Source organism: Hirundo rustica, chromosome 12 (genome assembly GCF_015227805.2).
Source record: "Hirundo rustica isolate bHirRus1 chromosome 12, bHirRus1.pri.v3, whole genome shotgun sequence".
Taxonomy (NCBI): domain Eukaryota; kingdom Metazoa; phylum Chordata; class Aves; order Passeriformes; family Hirundinidae; genus Hirundo; species Hirundo rustica.
In genome coordinates, this window is record NC_053461.1 from 20244017 (window position 1) to 20268661 (window position 24645).

Consider the following 24645-nt stretch of genomic DNA (forward strand, 5'->3'; position numbering starts at 1 on the left):
ACCTTCCACTATCCCAGGTTATTCCAAGCCCCGTCCAACCTGGCCTTGGACACTTCCAGGGATGGGGCAGCCCCAGCTGCACCGGAAGTCTGTGCCAGGGCCTGCCCACCCTGACAGGGAGCAATTCATGCCCAGTGTCCCATCTCTCTCTGCCATCTCTGATGCCATTCTCCCCGTCCCTGTCCCAGTCCCATCCCATCCCATCCCATCCCATCCCATCCCATCCCATCCCATTCCCCTCCCTGTCCCCATCCCATTCCCCTCCCTGTCCCTATCCCATTCCCATCCCTGTCCCTATCCCATTCCCATCCCATTCCCATCCCTGTCCCTATCCCATTCCCATCCCTGTCCCTATCCCGTTCCCATCCCCATCCCATCCCATTCCTATCCCTGTCCCTATCCCTATCCCATTCCCATCCCATTCCCATCCCTGTCCCTATCCCATTCCCATCCCTGTCCCTATCCCGTTCCCATCCCCATCCCATCCCATTCCCATCCCATTCCCATCCCTGTCCCTATCCCGTTCCCATCCCCATCCCATTCCCATCCCATTCCCATCCCATTCCCAAGTTCCGGGGCGGTTCCGGATTGGCTGAGAGCGGCGCGAGGCCAACTCGCGCGCCAATGAAAGGCGGCGCTCGGGCAGCGCGAGCGGCGGCGGAGCGGGAGCGGCGCGAGCGGGCGGAGGTGAGCGCTGAGGGACAGCCCGGGAACGGGCCGGGAACGGGCCGGGAAACAGCGGGACAGCCCGGGAACGGGCCGGGAAACAGCGGGACAGACCGGGGAACGGACCGGGAAACAGCGGGACAGACCGGGAACCGGCCGGGAAACAGCGGGACAGACCGGGGAACGGACCGGGAACAGGGGGACAGACCGGGAACGGGCCGGGAACAGGGGGACAGACCGGGGAACGGACCGGGAACAGGGGGACAGACCGGGAACGGGCCGCGAACGGACCGGGAAACAGCGGGACAGACCGGGGACAGCCCGGGAAACAGCGGGACAGACCGGGAACGGGCCGGGAAACAGCGGGACAGACCGGCAACGGGCCGGGAAACAGCGGGACAGACCGGGAACGGGCCGGGAACGGGCCGGGAAACAGCGGGACAGCCCGGGAACGGGCCGGGAAACAGCGGGACAGCCCGGGAACGGGCCGGGAAACAGCGGGACAGCCCGGGAACGGGCCGGGAAACAGCGGGACAGACCGGGGACAGCTCGGGAACGGGCCGGGGAACAGCGGGACAGACCGGGGAACGGGCCGGGAAACAGCGGGACAGCCCGGGAACGGGCCGGGAAACAGCGGGACAGCCCGGGAACGGGCCGGGAACGGACCGGGAACAGGGGGACAGCCCGGTAACACCGGGAGCGATAGGGATACCCGTGCCGGGACAGCCCGGTAACACCGGGAGCGATAGGGATACCCGTGCCGGGACAGCCCGGGGACACCGGGAGCGATCCCGATGCCCGTGCGGAGGTGTCCGGGAGGGGCGGGTGCGCACCGGGCACCGCACGGCTGAGAAACGCCGGGGTTCGGTTTTTTTTCCCAATATCCCTGATCTCCGGGTTTTCCTGCCCTCGCAGCCGGGGGGACAGACCCCATCCCTCCAGTTCTTCCCTCCTTCCTGCCCTTCCACTGGCACCTGGGCCGTGCCGGCCGTGCCCAGAGCCGCTCTGGGGCTGCCCAGCCGCCCAGCCCAGCGCTGTGCCGGTCCTTGTGCTTATTTCAGTGCAAAACCCAAAGCTTTTGCTGGCAAAACAACTGTTTGTTGTGTGAATTAACTCGTGTAGGGCACAGCTGTGCTGAGCTGCACTCCTGAGGGAGTGAGGGAGTCGCTTGTCCCCTTCTAGACCCTCCGGAAAGGGTTTACTCCAAGAAATCCCGGCTCTTTTGCTGTCCCGGGAGCCGACGGGCCCTCCTGGCACGGCGGTGAGCTGTGTGAAAGGGATCCTGCCTGCCAGATAAAAGCGTGTGGAATGGCAGCAGCTGCTCTCGTGACCTTCCTCTCGGCCCCTTGGTCACCGCATGGTCCGGGGATGAGTTCAGCGCCCGTGTCAGCCCGGTGTGATCCCATCTCCCTGGCAGTGCCCGGTGTGCGCCCTGGCAGCGCCCTGGGGCACCTCGGCCCCTGCCCTGTGGCTGCTGGTTCCCACTGCCATGCAGTTTCTTGCCGGTGCTGCCTGTCAGGAGGGGAAGGTCAGCCCGGCTGTTGTCGGGGTCTGGCACCTTCTGTCCCGTTAGGTTTGAACTGTGCTGCTGCTGGATGCCGAGGATAGCTGTTCAGCAGGTTTTCCTGGGAGCTGGCTGTTCCTTGTGGGATGGCAGACAGAGTTGGTGCTTGGCAGCAGGAGTTGCTGTCTGACAGTCAGGGTGACCCGGCTGTGCTGTGCTCCTCAGCATCCTCCTGCCCTGCTCTCCCTGAAGCACACCGTGCTTTGAGGTGGGACTGAGGCATTCAGGATTCTACCTTCCCTCCCACCTCCTTCCCTGTCCCTGACCCTGTGCCCACCCGGGGACACTGTCAGTGTCTGGGTTTGGTGGGGCCTGCTGGAGGGACCTCCGGGTGTGTCATCCCCAGAGACTCCCAGGGCCACGCTGCTGACACCTCAGGCACGTCCACAGGGTCCTGGCTGCCGTGGGGAGCGCACCCTTGGGTGCCCCCCACAGCCCTCGGGAAGCTCTTGCCAGGCACTGAGTGGGGATGGATCCCTCAGGAGTGAAAACCGAGCCATTTTCACGAGGCTGTGTGCTGGCTGCTGGGCTGTGCTCAGGCGGGCTGTGCTGCAGCAGCTCAGTTCCTGCCCTGTCTGGGGAAGGGGGCTCTGAGCGGGGCCGAGCTCCTGCCAGCCGCCCCGGGCTGGGCGTCCCTCGGGGGGACTGCAGGAGCAGGGCAGGGTTTGGACAGCAAGCAGGGCTGAGCAAATCCCTGCTGTGGGATATGCCCTGGCAAAGCTGCTTCTGCTCTGGAGCCATCTCCAGGAGTTTCTCAAGCATCCTCTGCAGGGGGTGCAGCAGGGAGGGCTCACAGTGCACCCCAAAAAGGCTTGTGAACGCAGATACTATCAGAGACTTCCCAAAATGTGCGGCCGGACTCAGCTCCCATCGGTGCAAGGGCGAAGGACAAGATGTCACCTTTAATGTCCCTTCAATCTGAGGCGGTAGCCCAGGCTGTGCAGTGGAGGGTGCTGGGGACCCTCCCAGGGCTGCCGGGGCAGTGCTGGGTGAAGCCCCTGTGTGGGCAGGGGATGCCCAGGCTCTGCACAGTTCTGCTGCCTGTCTCCTCTCACCTGGACACTGCAGGATGAAAAAGGACGTCCCAGCTAATTTGTACTTCACAAGGGATATGAAACGACATAATGAAAACAAGGAAAAAGAATAACACAGACCCTGTGTCAGTGTCTGAATGGTCTACGTCCAAACATAAATGGGTGTCTCTGCAGTAGACGGCTGTTTAATTTCCTGAATCCTAAGACGGGCACTTTTTCTGGGCACGGTGTGGAATACTGTCAAATTTTAATTTAGCTTGGCAGTGTCACACAGCCAGTCTGAGCAAGTCGGGGAAGGCAAGTCTGGAACTCATTAGAGCTTGTTGCAAGGCCCTGAAAATTTGATTTTCAATCACTGTTGGGTTTAATTATTGTTGATGTCTTGCCTAGCGTACTCTGGGATTCTTTCTGAGGAAATTAAAGCAGCATGAGTGGGACAGCATTCTGTTTGGCACAGGGCTTGTTTAGATTAAATTCTGAGTGGAGAGTTAAAGCTCAAAGCAGGGAGAAGGCGATGGCTGGCACGGCACGAGCACTGGAGCGGGCCCAGCTGGCCAGGCAGGCTCTGGGGCTTGTGTACTGTTCTCACTAAACTCTGTCCCTTCTTGTCAGAACAAAATAACCCACGGAGCTAAAAGCACCCCTCAAAGCCAAGGTAAAGTTTATTCAGTTAATACAAATTTTCGTTCTTTTTCTTTCTTCGGTTCTTCAGCACTCGCTGGTACTTGCAAACATCCAAAGCATTCTGTAGGACAGCAGAGAAGTGCTGCTGTTGCAGGGATAAATGGGCTCCAGGGTATGGTCTGGGGGTCTTGGTGCCTCAGGGAGAGGCAGGAGCTTCCTGCTCATCAGCAGAGTACCCGGGTGCCTGAGGAGCCCTGGGCAGTATCTGCAGATGTGGATACGAGTGCTGGTTGGGCCTGGGAGCTTGCTTTACTAAAGTCCAAAACCTTGGAGCTTTTAAGAACTTGCCATCCCGGTTGGAAACTCGGCTTTGTGGTTCACGTTTTCATAACCTGGGTGCCTTGGGCAGGGTGTTCAGGGTGCCTGGGCCGAGCCCCCAGCTGCTCCTGCAGCCTGGCAGGTGCCTGGCTCTGTGGGAAGGATGCTCATCTCCCAAGTGACACGGGTTCTGCCCAGAGGTTTTCTGTGGGACACACCTGAGAAGCCTCTGTCATGTCCCAGAGCTCTGTGAGTGCTTTGGGTGGGTGGTGAAGAGGATGCTGAGTGAGGGGCCGTGCCCGAGTCCCTCCAAGGTGCTGCTGCTCCACTGTGAAAACAGCCAGGGCTGTGAAAAAACATCTTCATCTCGGCTCTGTGCTGGGGACAGGTCACACTTGGCTGTGGCCCAGGGAGGTGGCTGTGACTGCCCTGGAAGCTGCTTTGTCCTCATGGGATGGAATCCCTGCTCGCAGAGCAGTGTCCTTGTGCTGGAGCCCAGGGCAGGAAGCAGATGTGGATCTTAATGGAGAAACCTGCTCTGGGCAAGTATTTATAGACATGGAATCATAAAGCAGCACAGGGGTTAAAGACCCTATTTTGGGACTTGGACTCAGAGCTAAACTGAGTCCAATAAAATGCAATTTACAAATTACAAAATCCCTCTGGTCCTGCAGAGAGGCAGTGTCTGGAGTGTTTGTTTAGGCTGGGGCTTTTCTCCTTTTTTTAAAGAAGGAAATACTGTATTGCAGCCATCCAGGAAAGGCAATACAGATATCCCATCTTGGAGCTACTGTTCCATTTAGAGATGGGGCTCAGAGAAAGGGGAATATTTCCAGGCAGCTATTTGCAATTTTTGGAGAGCTGGAGCTCCCTAATGCTGGTACCAGCCTTATTCCCCACACTTTTACCATCCCACCTACTCCCAACACTGACTCCATCGCTTTGGTTACATCGGATGAACACAGGAAAGAAAATTCTCTCCAAACATCGTGATGTTTGCCTATGTCCTGGCAGTATTTGGGGTGGCACAGTCCCTCAGCTTCTGTCTTGGGTTCAGACCATCACCAGCCACAAGATTTACTTGGTCTTGTTCTGGTCTTCTCCTCAAGACCTGCAGATGTGTTGCTCAAGACCACCCCACTCTATTTTCCAGCTTGTGTTGGGGTTGTGAAGCTCGGGGCTGATGCAGAGAGGCTGCAGTGCAGGCCAGGGTGAGGGGCAGGGTGCGGGGCCCTGGCATGGCCCTGCCCTCGTGCCCACCCTCAGCTTTCTCCTGTTCTCCACTGTAAAGATCCTTCTCCTACTGCTGAGAAGTTATTTAACCTAAACCAGTTGTCGTGTGGAAATTTGATGGAAGCAGCTGCGGTGCATCCTGTCAGTATTCTGAGGGCTCCCCATTCCCAGGGGCATCCAGAACTTTCTCCTCATGTGGGAGATGGGAAGGACCCAGCTGGTTCCGGGCAGGTAACTGGAGATCACCCTGACCCTTGCCTGAGTGCTCCGACTCTGCTTGTCTGCTCTTTAAGTAAGTCTGGGCGAGGTTCTTCCCATTCCAGACACTTCCTCACATCCTGGTTTGGGTTTATAATTAAGTCCATGTATCTGAAGCACTGTTTGGCTTGTGAAAAAAAAAATCTGATTTTTCAGCATTTGCCCTTCTCTTATCATTAATTCACACATTGTTAGTGTAGAAAGGAATGCTGCCAGCTATGTGCTCTTGGAAGGGGGAGTTATTTGCAGAGGCCCTGATTGTTGGAGCTCTGTCATCCTGTAGGTTGGGATCTGGCAGTTCCATTGAAATAGTTTCTTCCAGTATCAGTGACTTTACCTGGTCTTTATGTTGCTAAAATAAAGGGCAACAAACTTCTTACTCTGCAAAGTTTAATACAAAAAGTGCTTCCAGTATTCCAGATGATATCAATCCCTTCATTGATGCCTTAAATAAATGCAATAGAGAGGATCTGAGATGAAAGACAGCCTTTTGTGGGGGAATTTTTTTCCTGTGAGTGTGGTAATTGGAATAGCGCTTGCTTGGAATCTGTCAGGGAAACAAATTTCTTGCAGGTCGTGATTACAATGGATGTTTTCTGTGGAAATGAGAAGAAAATAAATCAAAACATCCCTTTGCTGTCTCAGAACTGCAGCAGTGAATGGGTTTATTGGTTAATGCACTTCTAAGGGCGGTTGCTTGCCTTGCTCAGGTCTATTCCCCTTGCAGTTGCTGTCAAGGAGCCTCTCCTGAAATGCAGAATGGCTCCCAGCGTCCCAGCCAAGCTGAGCCCTCCTGCACGAGGTCCAGGGGATGTTTTGGGCTATCTGTGCCAGGACTGGGAGTTGGTTCTGAGCACACCTGGGGCTGGACCTCACCAGACCTTAGGTGCAGTCAAGGAGGATGGTGAACTTTAAGGTCCCTTGCAACCCAAACCATTCTGTTTGCTGGTCATCAGCAGAAAAGGAAGAAAAGTTCCAATATGTGAACTGGAGCGTGCAGCATTCCCCTTGCTGGCACAGCGCACACCTCTTCTGTTGGATGGAAACCAGTTATTGGAAATCCATAAGGAAGTTTGAGCTAGCCCACTGCTGCTATGCAAGTTTAGCTCTATTATAGTCAAATAATGACAACAAATGATCTGCTATCCATCCCTGTCCCTCAGCAATTGTGCTGAGCAGACCGGTCCCACCCATGTGAATATTGTGTGGCTTTTCCCCGTTCCTTTGTTCACGGGTCTGTTTCACAGTTAGCTGTAAATCTTCAAAACTCATTGCAGCTGGAGAAACACCCCCAAAGGCTTCTGGAGATCCCTCAGCCTCCCTGGAGCTCTCTCCTGCCACAGCTCTGATTTAGGGTAGGGTATCTGGCTGCAGGGAAGGGTTTGGATGGAGCCTGCCGTGGCCACTGGGGAGCACTGGCTGCAGGGAGAGGTGAAACGAGGACCTCGGCTCTGAAGGGCTGTTGTGGACTTGGAGTAACTTTTTGGAAACCAGCTTTTCCTCTTCCCTCCCTAAAAAGGAGGGGAAAACATACTTGAGGTAGTTACGTGTCTCCAGCACCATTTTCAGTCTCCAAATAGGGTGTTGTGCAATAAATGCTTTTGGGATCCAGAAGCTCTGTGGGAGCAGGAGGGCCCCCTTTGCCAGTCCCTTCTGGGCCTGTGGCGGTGGCACTGTGTCCCCAAAGCCCTTCTGGGGGCTGGAGAGCCACAGGTGACTCAGGCAGCAGTGCCAAGAGGGGACACTGCCCTGGGACACCTTCACCCTGCCCCTGGATCTGCCTGGTGACACTCGAGCTTTGCTGGCACCCAGCACAGCACTCAGAGAGCCAGGCCCGTGGGGGGACAGCTGTGACAACGTGTGAGCTGGGACAGGTGTGATGGGGTGTGTGATGGGATTTGTGTGCTGGGATGTGTGATGGGGTGTGTGCTGGGATGTGAGCTGGGATGTGTGACAGGGTGTGTGCTGGGATGTGAGCTGGGTCGTGTTCTGGGTCCTCCATGGTCCTGGATTAACCACCACACTGGCCGAGCTTCCTGAAGCTCTGAACGTGATTTCAGGCCCGAGTTCTACAGGCTCTACTGCCCCTGAGGACAGTCTCTGGCACCAAACCCAACTTCAGACTGGTTTCAGTGGAGGAGCCTTTGGCAAAGGTGACAGAACAAAGAGCCTTGAGGAGTCTCAGCTGAGCAGCAAACAGCAGGCAGTGGAGCTGGAGCCTGACCTGCTCAGAGCTCCTGGCCAGGACTGCATCTCCCCAGACCTGCCAGGGAAGCTCAGTGCTCCTTTCCAGAGGAGTCCTCAAGCTCTAAACCAAGCTGGAGCCGTGTTTGGGTTCTTTCCTTGTCACTTGTCACTCCAGGCTCTCTATTTTCCAGCTGCTCAGCGAACGATGGCCCTGCCTTTGGCCGTGTAAAGCAAACCATGGCATTACTGCTGTGTTCCTGACACTGCTCAGCAATGTTTTTGTGGGTAGAACAGCCTCGATTTCCTATCATTTCACTACCCAAGAATTTCCTCTGCCCTGACTTGCTTTCTCTCTTCTTGCTGCAAGAATGCTGTGAGACACAGAAAGCCAAAACAGAAATCTTGCAAGGAGTGTCTATCTAGTCCCGGTGAGCAGGATTTGCTTTTCTTCAACCAGTTTGTTGACACAGTCCTGGTTTTGGGTTTTTGGTGCTTTTTTAAAGCATTACAAATGTCTCCAAACTCCACCTAAAGGTGATGCCAGAGTTCAGCTGCAGTTCTCGGATGAGCTTGGGCATAGGTGGAGCCTGCAATAGTCAGAGCATTTGTTTCACATTATCTTACCGGGTTTGGGGTTTTTGCAGTGTCTTGCATAATTTTTTAAAAGAAATCTCCTTTTATGCCGATGTGAGGAGCTGTAGCAGAGCATGAGGAGAAGCTCCGTGACCGGGCACTGGCGCCTGTTGTGTTTGGCCCCTGCACAGCGATGGGAGTGAGAGTGGCTCAAATCTCCCTCTGCTTCTGAAGAAGTGAGAAATAACGCTCTCCTCCAAACTGAGCCTGCCTGGGCTTTCAGAGCCTGGAGGAGATGCTGGCCCAGAGGGGTCTGAGCTTGCTGGGCTCCCTCTGGGGCTGCGAGTTCCTGCACTGACGCTTCCATGGAATCCCTGTCAGCTTGTCTGGGGAGGTTCCTATGCTGCTTGTGCTGCTGAGCACACTGCTCCCTGAGCCTTTCCCCTCGTGTGAACGAACCTTTTCCAAACGAGTTTATTTAACCCAGATGTTTGTGTTTTCCATAAACCACCGCTTGCAGTCCCTTGCTGATACTCAGCTCCTGTTTGACTCGCTAGGGTCAGAGGCAGCTAAACCCCAGCAGTTAGTGGGTACCTGGCACATGGCTCCAGAACTGGCAGGGTTGTGAGTGGGAATCCTCCGTGTCTTCATCTGTCCTGCACAGCTGGCACATGGCTGAAGAATCAAAAACATCCTCTGTTTGGATATCAGAGGCAGAGGGGAGTATTTGGGCACATTAGGGTGATTTTTAAGATGTATTTTTATGAACTCTGGGGGTGAGAGGTCTTTCCATTGGCTTCAAAATACTGGGACAAACTGCAGGTGAAAATTGAGATAAAAATCCAAGTGAATGGTGAGGCAGAAATAAAACAGCAGTCCTGGGGCGAAGGGAGCTGAAATGGACCATTTCCTACCCCTTGGACAGATGAGCAGCCTTTTGTGGAGATTTAATAGTTCTGGGCAAGAAAAAAAGGCATGCAAAGGCCTGTCATCTACCTTAAAACTGGCAGACAAACAACTGGTCATTCCTAGAACATCTGTTTATAAAAACTTTGTACTTGTTAGCAACATCGTGTTTTCCAAGGAAGAAATATCTTCCCTGAGCGCCATCAAATAACCTTTTCCTCTTGAAAGCTGCAGAATGAGTTTGAACATCAGATGAGAGTTCAGGGTGCCCCAGGTCTGTGCAGGGGCCGTGAGGGAAGTGGGACAGGTGGAAGGAGGAGGCAGCAGGAGGAAGAAGGGCTGCCAGCATCATCGCTGGGTTTGCCTCTGAGCAGAGATTCAGAGCCTGGAGCTGCTGGGCACAACCTGGCTCAGCCCAAGGTCCCCAGCTGTTCTTTTGCCTCAGTTCTTTCAGTGCTGTTGATCCCTCCCTTTGAAAATAGGTTTTGGCGAGGACAGCCTCTTCCGAGGTGCCAAAGAGTGATTTAAATAGCGCATGATCCTGTCATGAAGGGCTGTAACAATGCAGAGCCGTGCAGGGGCTGCAGCCAGGCTGCATGGGCAGGTACCAGCCCCGGGCAGCGGCACAGCCTCAGCCGTGCTCTGCCTGTGCCGGTGTGAGCCCTGGGCTCTGCTGGGCTGGGGCTGCATGAGGATGAGGATGAGGATGAGGATGAGGATGAGGATGAGGATGAGGATGAGGATGAGGATGATGCCCGTGGGCCCCTCCCGGCTCAGACACTCTGTGAGGCAGGCAGGCTCTCACTGTGTGCACAGCTGGAGAGTCAGTTCCTAGAGCTCACGTCTCGAGATTAAAGACCTTTTGCAAAATCTGACCAATGGCCCCAAAAGGCCAGGGGTTGTGAGACCTGTGCGTGTCACCAGCCCTGATGGGAAATGCAAGCTGTGATGCCCAGAGTGGTCAGAAGCCTGCCCAGCCCTGACACCTGGCACAGCTGGGTGTGTTGGGGCCTGGAGGTGTTGGGGGCTGCTGGAGCATGGCTGAAGCCATGTGCTCTGATCTCTGACTGCACGGGGTCAGATCACTGGCTGGGCCATTGCTCCTGCTGGCTTGGGGCTGTCCTTTTTTCCCTTCAGCTCATTTTTACAGGGAACAAGCATGTCTTTCAGGCAGGAGCCTGACAGCTCCTGTATAAACATCCAGGCTGAGATAAATTTGGCGTCTGGTGGTGTCACCTTGCCCTGGTGCCTCCTGCAGGGCTTTGTTTTTGTCTCCCGCCGTACTCTGCTGCGTTCCTCACGTTCAAAAAGCCATGTTTGATAAATTCATGGCACAGGCAGTAAATAGGCTTACTTCCCAATGTTATGGGCTCCTGGTGTGGGTTTTTGTTCATCTTTCTCCTGTTGGGAGGTTCTTAGGATGTCTCTGCAGCAGTGAACACCCATGGATGGGTGACTTCCATGTGCTTTCAGTGAGCAGCAAAAAGTGCAGCCCCCCATGTCACTGCACCACCACCTCTCCTCCCCAGAGCATTTCCCCGCTGTATTTGCTGTTCTCTATGGAAACCACCCCTAAAGCCCAGTGCCAGAGGCACGGAAACATTCCACATTCCCAAAAGACACTTGGAGAAAGACCAAGGGCGTCCAAGGTGCAGTAAAGCAAGCTTAGCTTTACATCAGGCTATGGCAATGCACTCCATGTCTCCTGCCTGACCTTCTCGCTTGCACAGATCCATGTGCTGTATGTGAACTCTATTAACTGGATGGAAATTGCCTTTAAATGAGACCTGAGGTCTCTGTGCATGAGCTGAAGGTGGCTGTGCAGTGTGTGGGCATGTTCCCTGGGCTTGATGTGCCAACCCCTCCATCTTCCCTCCCTCTGAAGGGAAAACCTTCATCCCAAGCATCCTTTAATAAACTTGTAGCAGGGTTGCATGGACATGGCCCAGTGGCGTTTGGGAGATTTGGGGCTCCATGGGACACGAGGAATGGCTGAGGAAATCACTGTCTGAAGGACAGTATCCGCTGTCAGTGCTGTCTCAGGTAGCCTCTGAGGATAAAGCCGTTCCAGCTTGGTGTCCTGCTCTTTTCCAGATGTCGGGGAGCCAGCCACAGTTGGGAAGAGGTGTGCCTTGTCTGCGCTGCAGAGGGCTCTGCACGGGCTTCGAGCCACACTCCTGGAGGTAACGCTGGTCCTGTCCCGTGTCCTGACTTAAATGTGCTTAGTGACACAACAGCTCATTGTTTGGTACTTTATTTCCAGTTTTTCCTCTTAAAAACACAAACTGGGGTGAATGGCCCCTGATAGCAGCAGTTGGTGGGAGCGGTGCCCAGCCCCACACGACAACAAAGGGGCTTTAAAATGGAGTGCAGACATCCAGATGTCACTGATTAAATGAGAATTGGTACCCTCTGTGCTGCCCCACAAACACTGGGTTCCTCCGTGCCCCTGTGGAGTCCCCTGGGCCACTGGGCCCGTGGTGGTGGTGGTGCTGGGAGGCTGTGGTCCAGCTGTGCTGTTGCAGCTGGAATGCCTTGGATGCCTTCAGTTCCCACTTGTGATACCTCAGCTGGGTGAAATCCAAACTTCAAAGCACTCATTTGGTGGAAGCACTACCATTTTTTTAAATTGACTCCATTAAAGTCTGGTTGGACTCATTCTTACTCCAAGATCTGCTGAAATCCTTGGGGCTGTGTCAGTTTCTTTGCCCCTTTTGCTATTGGTGTTTGATGGCAGTGCTGGCCACCAGAGTGTCCTTAGACAGCTGTCTGTGTGATTTATACCTATTATCGTTCAAATTACAGTCAATTAAGCAGCAGTTCCTTCCAGCAGTCACTTTTTTAATGGCATGTAAAGATTCATGATAGGCAAGGCTGGTGCTGGTCTGTTGGAATCCAGTGAGGAGACTGATCTCCAATGTAGTGATGCTTGAAGGGCTTTCCAGAGCTCAGGGGAAGCAGCAGCTCCCTATGGGTGGGAGGCAGCAGATTTCGTAGTGCCAGGACAAGGGAGAATGGCTTCCCACTGCCAGAGGGCAGGGATGGATGGGAGATTAGGCAGGAGTTGTTCCCTGGGAGGGTGGGCAGGCCCTGGCACAGAGTGTCCAGAGCAGCTGTGGCTGCCCCTGCATTCCTGGCAGTGCCCAAGGCCAGGCTGGACATTGGGGTTGGAGCAGCCTGGGACAGTGGGAGGTGTCCCTGCCATGGCAGGGGTGGCACTGGATGACCCTTGAGGTCCCTTCCAGCCCAGCCCGTTCCATCGTGAGCCTGTTGTCTGTGCCATAAGCCCAGGCTGTGTCTGACCCTCGGGAGAGGCTGAGGCCCCACGACGGAGCCGCTGTGCGAGCCCCAGCCCAGCTCACAGCTGCTGCTCTCTCGTGGGGCACAGGAAGATCTGCAAATCGTGCAAGTGCAGCCAGGAGGAGCACGGCCTGAGCTCGGAGCTGGACGATGACCGCAAGATTGGCCGCCTGCTCTCCGACTCCAAGTACTCCACGCTCACGGCCCGGCTCAAGGGCGGCGACGGCGTCCGCATCTACAAGAGGAACCGCATGATCGTCACCAACCCCAACATCTCGGGCAAGGACCCCACCTTCGACACCATCACCTACGAGTGGGCTCCCCCAGGCCTCACCCAGAAGCTGGTAAGGGGAACAGGACTCTGCTCTGGAATAAAGTTATCGGGGAAGAACAGTAAATCACGGTCTGCCCCAGAGGGCAGAAACGCACGGAGCACTCCGTGTTTTGGAAAACTCTGTGAATAAGCAGAGTAGGTAGGAGAGGGGGATAAAATGCCTTTGGGTTTTATAGGTTTGTTTACATTTCTAGGAGAAGTCTTAATGGATTTTACAACTAGAAAGCTCACTCTTTTGGTAAAGCCCATCTGCAGTAAAAGCATGGCTGAGGAGAGATCCCATCCCTGCTGTCCTGCAGCCCTGTGCAGCCCATGCCTGCTCCAAAGCCCCGGGCTGGACATGACAACGACTCCTCCAGGCCTTCCGGGGGTGTCTGGGCTGGGCAAGCAGAGGAGCAGGAAGGGATTCGGCTTCTGGTGAGCACCTGGGGCTGGTGGGCAGCTGGGTGCCTCCTCTCCTACTCTCAGAGAGCATCCCTGTGCTGCTGGAGGGGTCCTTCCCTGGAGAGAGGGCTCAGAGGCCCCATTCCTGGGGTCCCTCACCTCCCTTTGATGAAGAGCAGCAGCCCATCCCTGTTCCAGCAGCCTGCAGGAGCTTCCTGCTCCCAGGAGCAGGAGTGGGAGGGCTCCTTGTGCCCGGGCATGGGAGCCTGGCCGAGAGCTGAGCTCTGTGCCTGAGAGCTTCTGCTGCAGCTCCTGTCCGCGGGGGCAGGAGCTCTGCCCAGTGCTGCTGCCAGCAGAACCACTCTCACATCGAGCTCTGGGGCTAGGAGGTTTTTCCTTCCAGTTTAAGCATAACCTGGTTCAAATAAAAAAAAAATGGTGTAAAGAGAGCTCAGGGTAAAAAGGCGAGCTAGGGAGTGTGGTCCTGTTCCGAGAGCTGGATCCAAAACCAAGCCCCCAGCCCAGCTCCACCTCCCTCCCATGCCTGGTTTCCATCTGGACCAGCCGTGTGGGAAGGGGTGGAAGTGGTTTTCAGCATGTGAAAGTGTGAGCCAGCAGAGCGTTTCTTGCAGGAATGCATTTAGCTGGCTTTTTACTGCGCTGTGGTACAAAATTGTTCTGGATTCCACTGTCAGGAGTGGTGAGGAGCTTCTGCCCCTCAAATGAAACAAATAGCTGCAAGTTGTTGATACAAATAGCTGAAAGCTGCTGAAAATGCCCCCAGACCTTTTTAAAGAATTTGGGATACAGATGTGAAAGTGCAGCCGCAGCCCCCAGAGCCAGAGCGGTTAATTTGGCTTAAAAGCCAGTTGCACTGAGGGCCTTGGACAGGGTGGGGAGTGAGCTTCCCTTCCCTTCCCTTCCCTTCCCTTCCCTTCCCGTCCCTTCCCGTCCCTTCCTGTCCCTTCCCTTCCCATCCCTTCCCTTCCCGGGCTCTGTGGAGCTGTCCCAGCGGGAATGTTTGTGGCAGCCTTTGCTCTCCACAGGCCCAGGGGAATGGGGAGCTGCTGAGGGGTGACAGAACAATGGTGGCCCCGTTCCCAGCAGCCTGGTCACGGAGCACACTGCCAGCCCCGCATGGATCAGGATCAGGAGCCCGGCTTCCAAGGGCTGCGGCGTGGTGCCGGCGGTGCCCCGGGCGGGGTCAGCCCCTTGCCCTAAGGGATGCCCAAACTCTGTGGCTTCTGGGCTGTTTTTGTCTCCCATGGCCCTGAACGCGCCCTCTTGAGAGCGTGTGTTTGGGGTGATCCCAAATGCGGCCCCTCCTGCAGCATCCAGCTCCATCCCTGTGCTGCTGGCAAGGGGCAGCTCCAAGGGTACAAAATATCTCTGGTTAGGCTTTATAAAGAGAAGTCAGGGTAAAAAGGGGAGGTGGGAAGCATAGTCCTGTACCAAGAGCTGGATGCAAAACTAAACCCCAAGCCCAGTCCCACCCTCCTGATGAGGGAGATTCAAAAAGTTTATGGAAGTTTTTGATGGCTTTATAGTGCCTGGACAGGCTGGAATATATCTTGGTTCAAGTAAACAACAAGCAGGAGCTCTGGAGACAACCTTGATAAATTCTGGCTTGCAGATCAACTTGACAAACTATGAGGAGAAGTGTTGGATGTCAGCCACTCTCGGGATAGTTTCAAAGGGATTTGGGCCAAAAAGCTGTTAGTGCACGACTGCCTCGCTCCAGTGGTTTTCCTCCTGAAGGCAGGCTGGAAACTTGGGATGGCTTTAACTTTGTTTTGCTGAAGTGCATGGTCGATAATAGGAGGAAGTTTCAGAGCATGTTCTTGTTAAGCTGTGCCTGCAGAAGTCATGAAACAGATACTCAGGTCCTTGGGGAGAGTGAAAAGAGCAGCTCATAAAATAGCCCCAAGATCCAGTAGTGAACAGTGAAAACTAAAATGCTCTTCCTCCAAATTGCCTGCACTCAGGCAACATAGCGAAACACTGACCGTAACAATAAGTGATAGCAGCAGATGTAGTGGCTTTTTCTTACTCTTCATGGCAGTTTTAGGTGTCAGGTTGGATTTTTTCCTCCCCTAATCTTTTCTCTGGACACATTTTTATGACATCTGCAATTATAACTTTAAGCATTGCCTTGGTCAGGGAGTGAAATCCCACTACATGTCTGGGCAGACACTGAAACCTGTCCCTGAGCAGGCTTTAAGGAAACCTTTAAAAAAGCTTTGAGGCTTTGCTTTCCTCTCTCAGCACAGACACTTTTTACTAGTAATGGAGATCTGGGGGGAGTGGCCCAGGGGGCTCCAGGTGCCCGTGCTGGCCCCTGCTCTGGTATCAGTGTTCATTAGTGCTGGCACATCAGTTCTCCCACTGAGATCCCACCACGTTGCTGCTCTCGTGCTGTCCTGGTGGTCCTGGTCACAGCATCAGCTCTGTCGTTCCCTGTCCGTTTGTGGGGCAGTGCCTGTGTGAGCCTGGGAGGAGCAGTCACTTTCTCCTGCCATTCCTCTTAGGGTTCCTCACGTCTGTGAAAGCCATTTGTGCACCAGATCACTGCCCCAGCATCCCACAGCTCTCCAAGCAGCTGTTCCCAAGCACCACCTTCTCCCACGGGGCAAAAGCCTTCCCAGGAAACTGGACATCAACCCCGCCTTTGCTCAGGGCACAATGTATGGAGTGCTGATGTCTGATAGTCCAGTGGGCAGTGATTTTAACCTGCACCCCATGACGTGGGGAAGAAGCCCCGCTTTCATTCAATCATTATCTGCTGCTGTTCCAAATTTCCTGTCAGGAATTCCGCCCAGCAGCGCTGTTCTCTGGCTCAGAGTGGCCAAGGTGGAAGTGACATGGAAGTTTTTCCTGAAGTGCCAAAGAATTCAGTGCTGTGCAGGCATTTCTGTGTTGAAATGTCTGAACCAGCCGATGTGCCACAGACAGTTAAATCTCTTTGCTAAGTTTTTTAAGATGGAGTTTTCAAGTGCTGACCGAGTAAGGAGCAAATCTAATGCAGCTGGATGTTGGTCTAACAGGGAATGGCAGGGACCCAACTGGCTGCCCTGTCACTCTTTACACTACAATAGGAAAATGCCGAGTGGGAAACTCCCTTCCCTTATTCCCAGCCAGGAGAAGTTCACTGCAGCCCCTACAGCTCACAAGCACTAACCCAGATGAGACTGGGAGGGGTTTACTCTGCTCTTGAGGTAGCGGCCAGTTAAGTCAGAGACTTCATTTTGGGCAGTTTCTGGGCATTTCCTTTCTGTTTCACAGGGCATCAGTGATCAAACACCTTCCCTCTGCTGTGCAATCAGCAGTCAGGTGGAACTGGTGGCTGTTGGTGTCACCAACCCAACTGCTACCTGAATTTTTCCTGTATTATGATGATTTCATTAATTGATAAAGGGTGGTTTTTCACTGTGAACTGCTCTGCACACAGCCCCACGGGGCTCTGGGTGCTCAGTGTGGCCTTTGGCTCACTCTCTGCAGCTCTCCCTGTCCCAGCCCAAGGCAATAGAGAGCTGCTCGTGGGTTTTGTTGTTGATAGGTTTTTAGTCTTTTCAGCAGCCCTGTTATCAAATTTCATGGGAAAGTGTCATGGTAGTGCCGACGAGGGAGGGCGTGCCGGGGTTTTGCGCAAAGCAGGTCTGTCTGCGCTGCTGTGCTTTCCTGGGCAGACCGGGGTTTGTTTCTAAAAAAACAAACAAACAAAAAGTAATCCAAAGCACCATAAAAACACCCAGCCCGTTTCCTGAGGATGAGACAATTTATAACAGCCTGGCTACCGCTGGCATCTGAGCCAGTTCAGCCTTTCATCTCTGCACTGTGGGTTCAAACGCTGCGGCGGGCGAAGGGAGGGAAGGGCGCGTTGGCCGCTGCTCCATGGCACGAGTGCTGCGAGTGCGTGCCGAGCTCTGCCACGTGCCCGGCAGCTCGGTGAGCTGGGGTCTCCCTGCAGGCCATGCAGTACATGGAGCTGGTGCCCAAGGAGCTGCAGCCGGTGGCGGGCACGGATGGCGCCTTCCATCGGCGGCGGCGGCTGGCGCGGCAGCTCCCGCTGCACGACCAGGACCCGGCACAGTGCCGCGGCCTCGCCGAGGGCGAGCACAAACTGATGGAGGAGTTCGTCAAGAAGTACAAGGCCGAGGCGCTGGGAGTCGGGGAGGTGGCGCTGCCGGGCCAGGGCGGCGGCGGGAAGGAGGAGGAGAAGCCCCAGGACAAGAGCATCGACCCCGGCAGAGCCCCCGAGCCGCCCAACGGGGCCCTGGAGAGCACGGCCACGGCCGGGCACTACGTGAGTGATGATGGATGGGATGGGATGGGATGGGATGGGATGGGATGGGATGGGATGGGATGGGATGGGATGGGATGGGATGGGATGGGATGGGATGGGATGGGATGGGATGGGAGTGTTGGGGCTGCTCTGGGCTCAGGGAGCCAGTGGGAATAGATTCAATCTCCAGTCTAGGGGCAAAAAATCCCACCAGGCAGGGTGATCTGTGCCTGGTCCCCATCCTGCTCCTAGGGCACTCTCCATGCCCTAGTGCTGCAGGTGCTCAGTCACATCACGATGCTTTGGGGCAGCACTGTCAGACCTGGAGGGACCCTCTGCTCCAGCCCGCCCTGCTGAGCACAAGGGTCCATCTGGCAGGGCTGATGAGGGGCGTTCTCCTCTTCTTCATTTCCCTTTCTCTGCAGCAAAGGCCTTGCTGAGCCACCAGGGTCAGGGAATTCTCGCTGTGGGAACTGGTTTGAGCTCTGGGCTCTTGGCAGCTCTGAAAGGTTGGGCATGATACGTCCCTGGATGGTATGGGTAGTGTGTGTGGTGGTGTTCAGGTGAAAACTGAACTTGATGATCTTGGAGGTCTTTTCCAACCTTTACCATTCTGTGATGCAAGTCAATATTTCCAGGTGGGCTTCTTACCCAGAAAGAGCACAAATGACAGGAGGGGAAGGCTCTGTCCAGTTAACACAGAGCTGTGAACATGGAGATAGTGCTCCCAGGGCTGTAATCACTCTGGGGAAGTGTAAACAGCTACCCTGGGTCCCTGGGCATACAAATACATTTCCACAGAGAAATGGCTGAGATTCCTCAACACCCTGTTAGATTTATATTCCCCCAGCGCTGTCTGGAGTGGCTGCTGAACAGATGCTTATCATAAAATATGGTGAGTGGAAATACCTTGTCGTGGTCCTTGTGAGGGTGACTTGCAGCAGAGGATTTAAAGCTGAAAAAGCAAATGGTGTCCAAGTGTTTTTAAGAGGAGATTCTTTCCTGCCATTCCTGCTCTGAGGTTGTACATGTAAAGAGCAGTTTTCATTTTCAGTCCATATTGGGTAATGTCTCCCCTCTGCCATGGTCTGTTAACGTACTTCTGACTTTGAATCCAGTGACACAGTAAAGATTTTCACTATTGCAACAAAACACTGAATTTTAAGATAAAAAATAACCAAAAAAGGAAGGTTTCCTTTAAACATATCAATAAGTCATCCTAGCATGAGGGTTTACTTAAACTGCGAGTTTGTCCTTTCAAATAAATAAATACATAACTGTGATGTTATTCTCCTTAGCTTGAAGCATCGTTTCTCTCAGGGCAGCAGCTGAAAAATGGAACAGCTTTCCCAGCAGTGGCAGATCCACAGGGACAGCCACGCTGTGCAGCCCAGGGCATGGCAGAGCTGGGAGGCACTGGGGCACTGGCCCTGCTGACCACAGACCTCATCTTCCTGCACATCCCTGCTGCAAGTCTGTCCCACGAGATGAGTGATATCCACAGAGCACAGAGTCCTTACCCCTCTCAGAACTGGGAACTCCTCTGGTGGTACAAGTCACTGCCCTGGAACCAAATCAAATCCTGAGGCAATTGATCCAAATTAAGTCATTGTTCCCAAAAGCTTGAGGCCAGCAGTGCAGGGAGTGCAGCTCAGAGTGCTGCTGCTGTCTGGGAGCTGGCACTGCAGAGCAGCAGCTGGGGATGAGCAGGACGGGAAACCTTAAGGGAACAGGACACATTTTTGGCCAACACCTCTGGTAATTCAGCTAATAAAGTCTTCATTCCTCTGCCTGCATGATGGAGATGTAAAAGGAGTACCAAGCTGTAATCCCACCTCCAGTTTGAAGAATCACTTCTTTGTAGTGTGTAAATAGCAGGATACGTAGGTTATACAATGCTTGGGAAAAGCCCTGTGAATAGTTTTTCCCTGTGAATAATTTCCATAGAAAGAAACAGAAAAATAAGTTGGTTTTTTACCAGTTCTTCTTGGCAAGAAACTTGAGCTCGGGGTTGGAAACTGCTGTGTTTGTTCTTGCTTTAGATCCTGCAAGATAAGTAGGGCTGGGCTGCTGTGTCAGTGGCTTCTTGGGGCTGAGGGAGCAGAGGCAGCTGCAGGGTCTGGCTCTGGGGCTGACCCCAAATCTGGTGCCTCAGGGCAGTACTGGGGCATAGGGAAAGGACCTCGGTGCGGTGTGATGGGTGCAGAACTCCTCGGTGCCCTGTGTCCCCTCTGCCCAAGAGGGTTCTGCCTGCTGCTCCATCCTGGCTCCTTCAGCCAGACCAGAAATGCCACAGTTCCTGCTCTGTGATGAGTTTCCCCCTTCCCTGACGTGGGAGTGCTTGGAAATGTGTCTGAAGCCCTCCGTGGTGGAAGGAGCAGTGTCAGCACTCGTATCCCCTTTCAGCTGCACAGAGCAGCCAAGCCAGGAAACATTCAGTCTCCTCCAGCACTGTCAGCCTGGATTTCCTGGGAAAACGGGCAGTGCCCATCAGCGAGGTGGAACCGCTCCAAGGGCGGTGGGGCAGTCACTGAAAACACAGCTGAGGGAGGGAGGAGGCGCTGGTGAAATGCGTGGGGTGCTGGAAGGATCAGTGACCGAGCAGAGAAAACACCTGGGGGGTGCAGACGTCCTCTGGCCTCTGCGGTGTAACAGGAGAGAGGAGGGGAGGGAAACCCGGTCGGTGCCAAGAGCAGGGTCCCAGCACTCTGTGTGAGCCGGGACAAGGGGCTGGCAGTGGTGGGGATTGTCCCTCTTCTGTCCCTGCCCCATCCCTCATGGCCTCCCGCAGCTCAGGGACTTGTGACGGTTCTGGCTCCTTTTTCTCTCTTTGCCGAGGTCGGGGTGGTTAATTGGGATCCAGAATTCCAACAGGGACTGTTAGTTTACTTGGCCACTGAGAAATCTTGGGTTTGTGTCTCCTCTCCTCTTGAGAGCTTGGGCAAGTGGAAGGTGTCTCTGCCCCTGGCAGAGGGTCAGAACTGGGTGATCTTTGAGGCTCCTTCCAACCCAAACCCTTCTGTGGCTCTATGATTACACCTATGAGAAGCTGCTGACTTAACTTGGGCTGTCTGTAAGTCATCATCTGAGTACAGAGGTGTTCCAGTCCCTGACCCTGTGCCACCTGGAGCGTGCTGGAGGAGGACACTGCTGTGCCAATGCTCTGACGGGGCACAGCAGCGTAACCACTGCCCGTGTGACGCACAGACTGCTCTCGGCTTCAGTGGCAATTGAACAACATCCTGCCAGCCTCCTAGTGCAGCTCTGAGTCTGGCTCTTCACTGAGCACAGGATCGCTCTGCAGGCACAGATAAAGAGCAAATCCCATTGGTCTCGTGTGTAATGTGCACGGATGCCATTAATCTGGAGATTAATCACATCTAATTCTGGCTCTTTGGCCTGTTAGAAATGGAAAACACTGAAATCTGTGGAGTGACAACTGAGTTAGACACAGACAGAAAGCAAAGGGAAAAGACCACAGTTCCTGATCTCTTTTCAGATTTACGTCTTTGATGCTGCACTCCTGCACTATAGGAATTCTTAACTCTTTCTTTGGGGACCTCTGGATTTTGGTGAAGGTTTTAGTTTGGGAGGGGTCCCTACTGTCTTCCCCTGTGCTCCTGGACCGAAGGTGCCAAGGAGCCTTTCCCGTGGGTGCAGTGCTCGTGGCTCTGACAGTGGCACCGCCTTGCTGTGCCCAGGCGCTGAGCGCTGTCCCTGTCCCGCAGCGCTGTGACACCTGCCAGCAGGCAGTGCCCGGGGACTGCCCCGTGGTCTACGCCGACCGCGCCGGCTACTCCCGGCAGTGGCACCCGGCCTGCTTCGTGTGCTGCCGCTGCGCCGAGCCCCTCGTGGACCTCATCTACTTCTGGAAGAGCGGGGCCGCCTGGTGCGGGCGCCACTACTGCGAGAGCCTCCGGCCCCGCTGCGCCGGCTGCGACGAGGTAGGGACCTGTGAGCCCTGTGCCAGGGCAGAGCCCCTGTGAGCCCCTGTGAGCCCCTGTGAGCCCCTGTGAGCCCCTGTGCCAGGGCAGAGCCCCTGTGAGCCCCTGTGAGCCCCTGTGAACCCCTGTGCCAGGGCAGAGCCCCTGTGAGCCCCTGTGAGCCCCTGTGAGCCCCTGTGAGCCCCTGTGAGCCCCTGTGAGCCCCTGTGCCAGGGCAGAGCCCCTGTGAGCTCCTGTGAGCCCCTGTGAGCCCCTGTGAGCCCCTGTGCCAGGGCAGAGCCCCTGTGAGCCCCTGTGAGCCCCTGTGAGCCCCTGTGAGCCCCTGTGCCAAGGTGGGAATCACATGGAAACCCTCTGATCCCACTGGTGCTGGGTGTGAACCACCCCATGGCCTCTGCTCCTGCCAGTGCCAGGCTCAGCCAGGGCTTCTGAGCAACCTGGGCTCGTGGAAGGTGTCCCTGCCCAGGGCAGAGAGTTGGCACGAGGTCCCTTTACAGGTCCCTTCCCACCCAAACCATGCTGTGATTATTTTATGTACCCATTTTATGTACCCATTTTATGTACCCATTCCGATGGGTTTGCTGGGAGGTGTGGGGCCCGTTCTCCCTGCTCCTGCCAGGCTCCAGCTGCGTGAGGTGCTGGAAATAAGTAGTTGTCCATCTGTGTGTCTGTCTGTCTGTCTGTCCCGTAGATCATCTTCTCGGAGGACTACCAGCAGGTGGAAGGGCTGGCCTGGCACAACAAGCACTTTGCCTGCCTGGAGTGTGAGACACTGCTGACGGGCAAACCCTTCTCCCTGGCCAAGGCCAGCCTCCTGTGCAGCGCCTGCAGCCAGAGCAGGGTCTGAGCTGGGGCAGCCGGGGCCCGCGGCCTCCCCGAGCTCCCACCAGGACTGCGGGCATTCGGAAACACACGAGAAGGGGAAGGGTAAAGAATTCCAGAGTCTGACTATTCACTCGCAAGCAACTCCCCTTGCATGCAGCACAGCCTGAGGAAAGTATTTCCTGGGGGTGCTCTTGGACTGACAGGGAGCCCCAGAGCCCACGGGTGGGAGGTGCACGGTGTACCTGGCTGGGGGAACTGGAAAGGAGGGGCTGTGCTGTGCTGTGCTGTGCTGGTTTTATCGAGTCTGTCCAACCTTCTTATGACTAAGATCTTGCAATAGTCTTTTGGAAATAACATCTCAACAGTAACTTCTGGCGTACTAAACCTACAGTTGTGGTCAAAAACAAGGGGTGTTTGTGGTTTTTGAATCCTTACTGGAATTAGCTAACAGGCTGCTGCCACTGTGCCAAGGCAGTGGGTTTGAGGAATTTGATCGACTTGCTGAAAGCAAATTAAATAAAATTGCAGCCACCAGCAGCTAGGGCTTTGTCCTGTGCAACGATGCAAAGCCAAGGAGTGGGCACACAGGGCGAGGGCTTCACCCTGGTGAGAGGGGCACGGCTGTGCCTGGTCACTGACTGATTCAGCCCCTGGAACTGGAATGCAAAGAATTTTGTGGAAAACAGCTTCACAGGCTCAGCTGTCTTGGGGGACAGAGTGTGTGTGTGTCCCTGAGATGCTGCAATATCACTTTTTCCCTGCAGTACTTCAGTGACCCTTCCAAGTGCCGAGGAGCTGTACCTTCCGCTAGAGAAGCAGCTCCTTGCCCTGGCTCTGCCCCGCTCCTTGTCCCACAGCTCTCCTGTTGCCTCTCAGGTACCCCAGGATCTGGCACTGTGTGTCATATTTGTTCCCTACATCAAGTGAAGCTTCTGACACTCACTGAAAACATCAGGCACTGCAGGCTGGCAGGTGTCTGTGCTCAGTCTGCTCTGTTATACTCAGTTATCTGTGTGATTTGCCAGAGAACTGGGGTGTTTTCTCTCCATGGGGTGTGTCCAAGGAGCTCACAACTGCTGGGGGCTCTCTCTGCTCAGCAGACTCTGATTTCTGCTCAAGGCCTGCCACGTTTGGTGGGTGTTTGCTCGCTTGTGTGGAAATAACTCGGAGATGGGAGTTGGGTGGAGGTGGACCTGCTGCAGGGCTGAGCAGCTGAGCTGCGCTCCTGCCTCGGGGACAGATCCATGGCTGTGCTGGGACAGCTGAGCCCCTGTGGGGCACAGCCACTCCTGGTGCCTCCAGCAGCCCTGTCACAGCCCCCGGGCGTGGGGAAGGTCCTGGGGACACTGGGGTGCCTACAGGAGCCGAGGGAAGGGGCAGAGCAGGGAGGTGCTGAGGTGCAGAGAGGGGTGAGGGCTCTGCCAGCCCCCATAGGTGACACTTCTGCTGCATTTGGGATCCACGTGAGCACTTCACAGGTGGGGTTTTCGGTAGAACCCTGTTTTTGTGGGTAACCCTCCCCTCTGCCCTGCTTGTGGAGCTCTGGGGGAAGCGGGGATCCCCTTCCACCCCGGGCAGGGTTAAAAACGAGCCGAGACTCGGCGGGTGGCAGTGGAGGAGAGGTGGCTCTTGGCTGCAGAGGAATGCGGGTGGGAGCTTGGGCAAATGTCAGAGCAGAGGCACGGGGAGAGGACAGGGTTTGGGGGGAGCACTGGGCTGACCCTCTCCTCTTCCCCAGCCCTCACTCCTGGGGGCTGCGAGGGGAGGGCAGGGCTGGGTCATCCCCACCACCCTCCCTGCCGTGGGGTGGTCTCTGACAGGAGGGGGGTCAGGTTCACTTTATGCACAACGAAAGACTCCAGGGAGACCTTGTTGATACCTTCCAGAACCTAAAGAGGCTCCATGAGAGCTGCAGGGGGACCCTGGACAAGGGGTAGTGGCAGCCCACTGCAGCATGTTCTGGGTTCTGACTCTGTGATCTATAAACTGTAATTCACAGAAGTCCCTGTTCCAGCACACACTTACTCACTTCAGGCTTTTGGGACTGCTGGCACCTGCTCAAGCCTTGCAGGTATTTCTGCAGCTCGTAAAACACTGTCTGCTAAAGAAATTTACTGCAATTAAACAGCTTAGCAAATTCCTGTGCCTCTCCAGCATCAGGAGCAAAAGCGTGAAATTAACGCCTCAAATGGCTCAAAACATATGGGAGCCTT

The 24645-nt window shown here is 55.0% G+C and overlaps 1 protein-coding gene across 1 annotated transcript; it reads left to right on the forward strand.

The window, feature by feature from the left end:
• The first annotated feature begins 656 nt into the window (after window positions 1-656).
• Window positions 657-23033, forward strand: LMCD1 (LIM and cysteine rich domains 1). The gene is made up of 6 exons (XM_040076741.2): window positions 657-687; window positions 11458-11546; window positions 12752-13007; window positions 17349-17684; window positions 21392-21607; window positions 22299-23033. The coding sequence occupies exons 2-6, from the start codon at window positions 11458-11460 to the stop codon at window positions 22452-22454; spliced, it is 1053 nt and encodes a 350-aa protein (XP_039932675.1). The 5' UTR covers window positions 657-687; the 3' UTR covers window positions 22455-23033.
• The last annotated feature ends 1612 nt before the right edge of the window (window positions 23034-24645 follow it).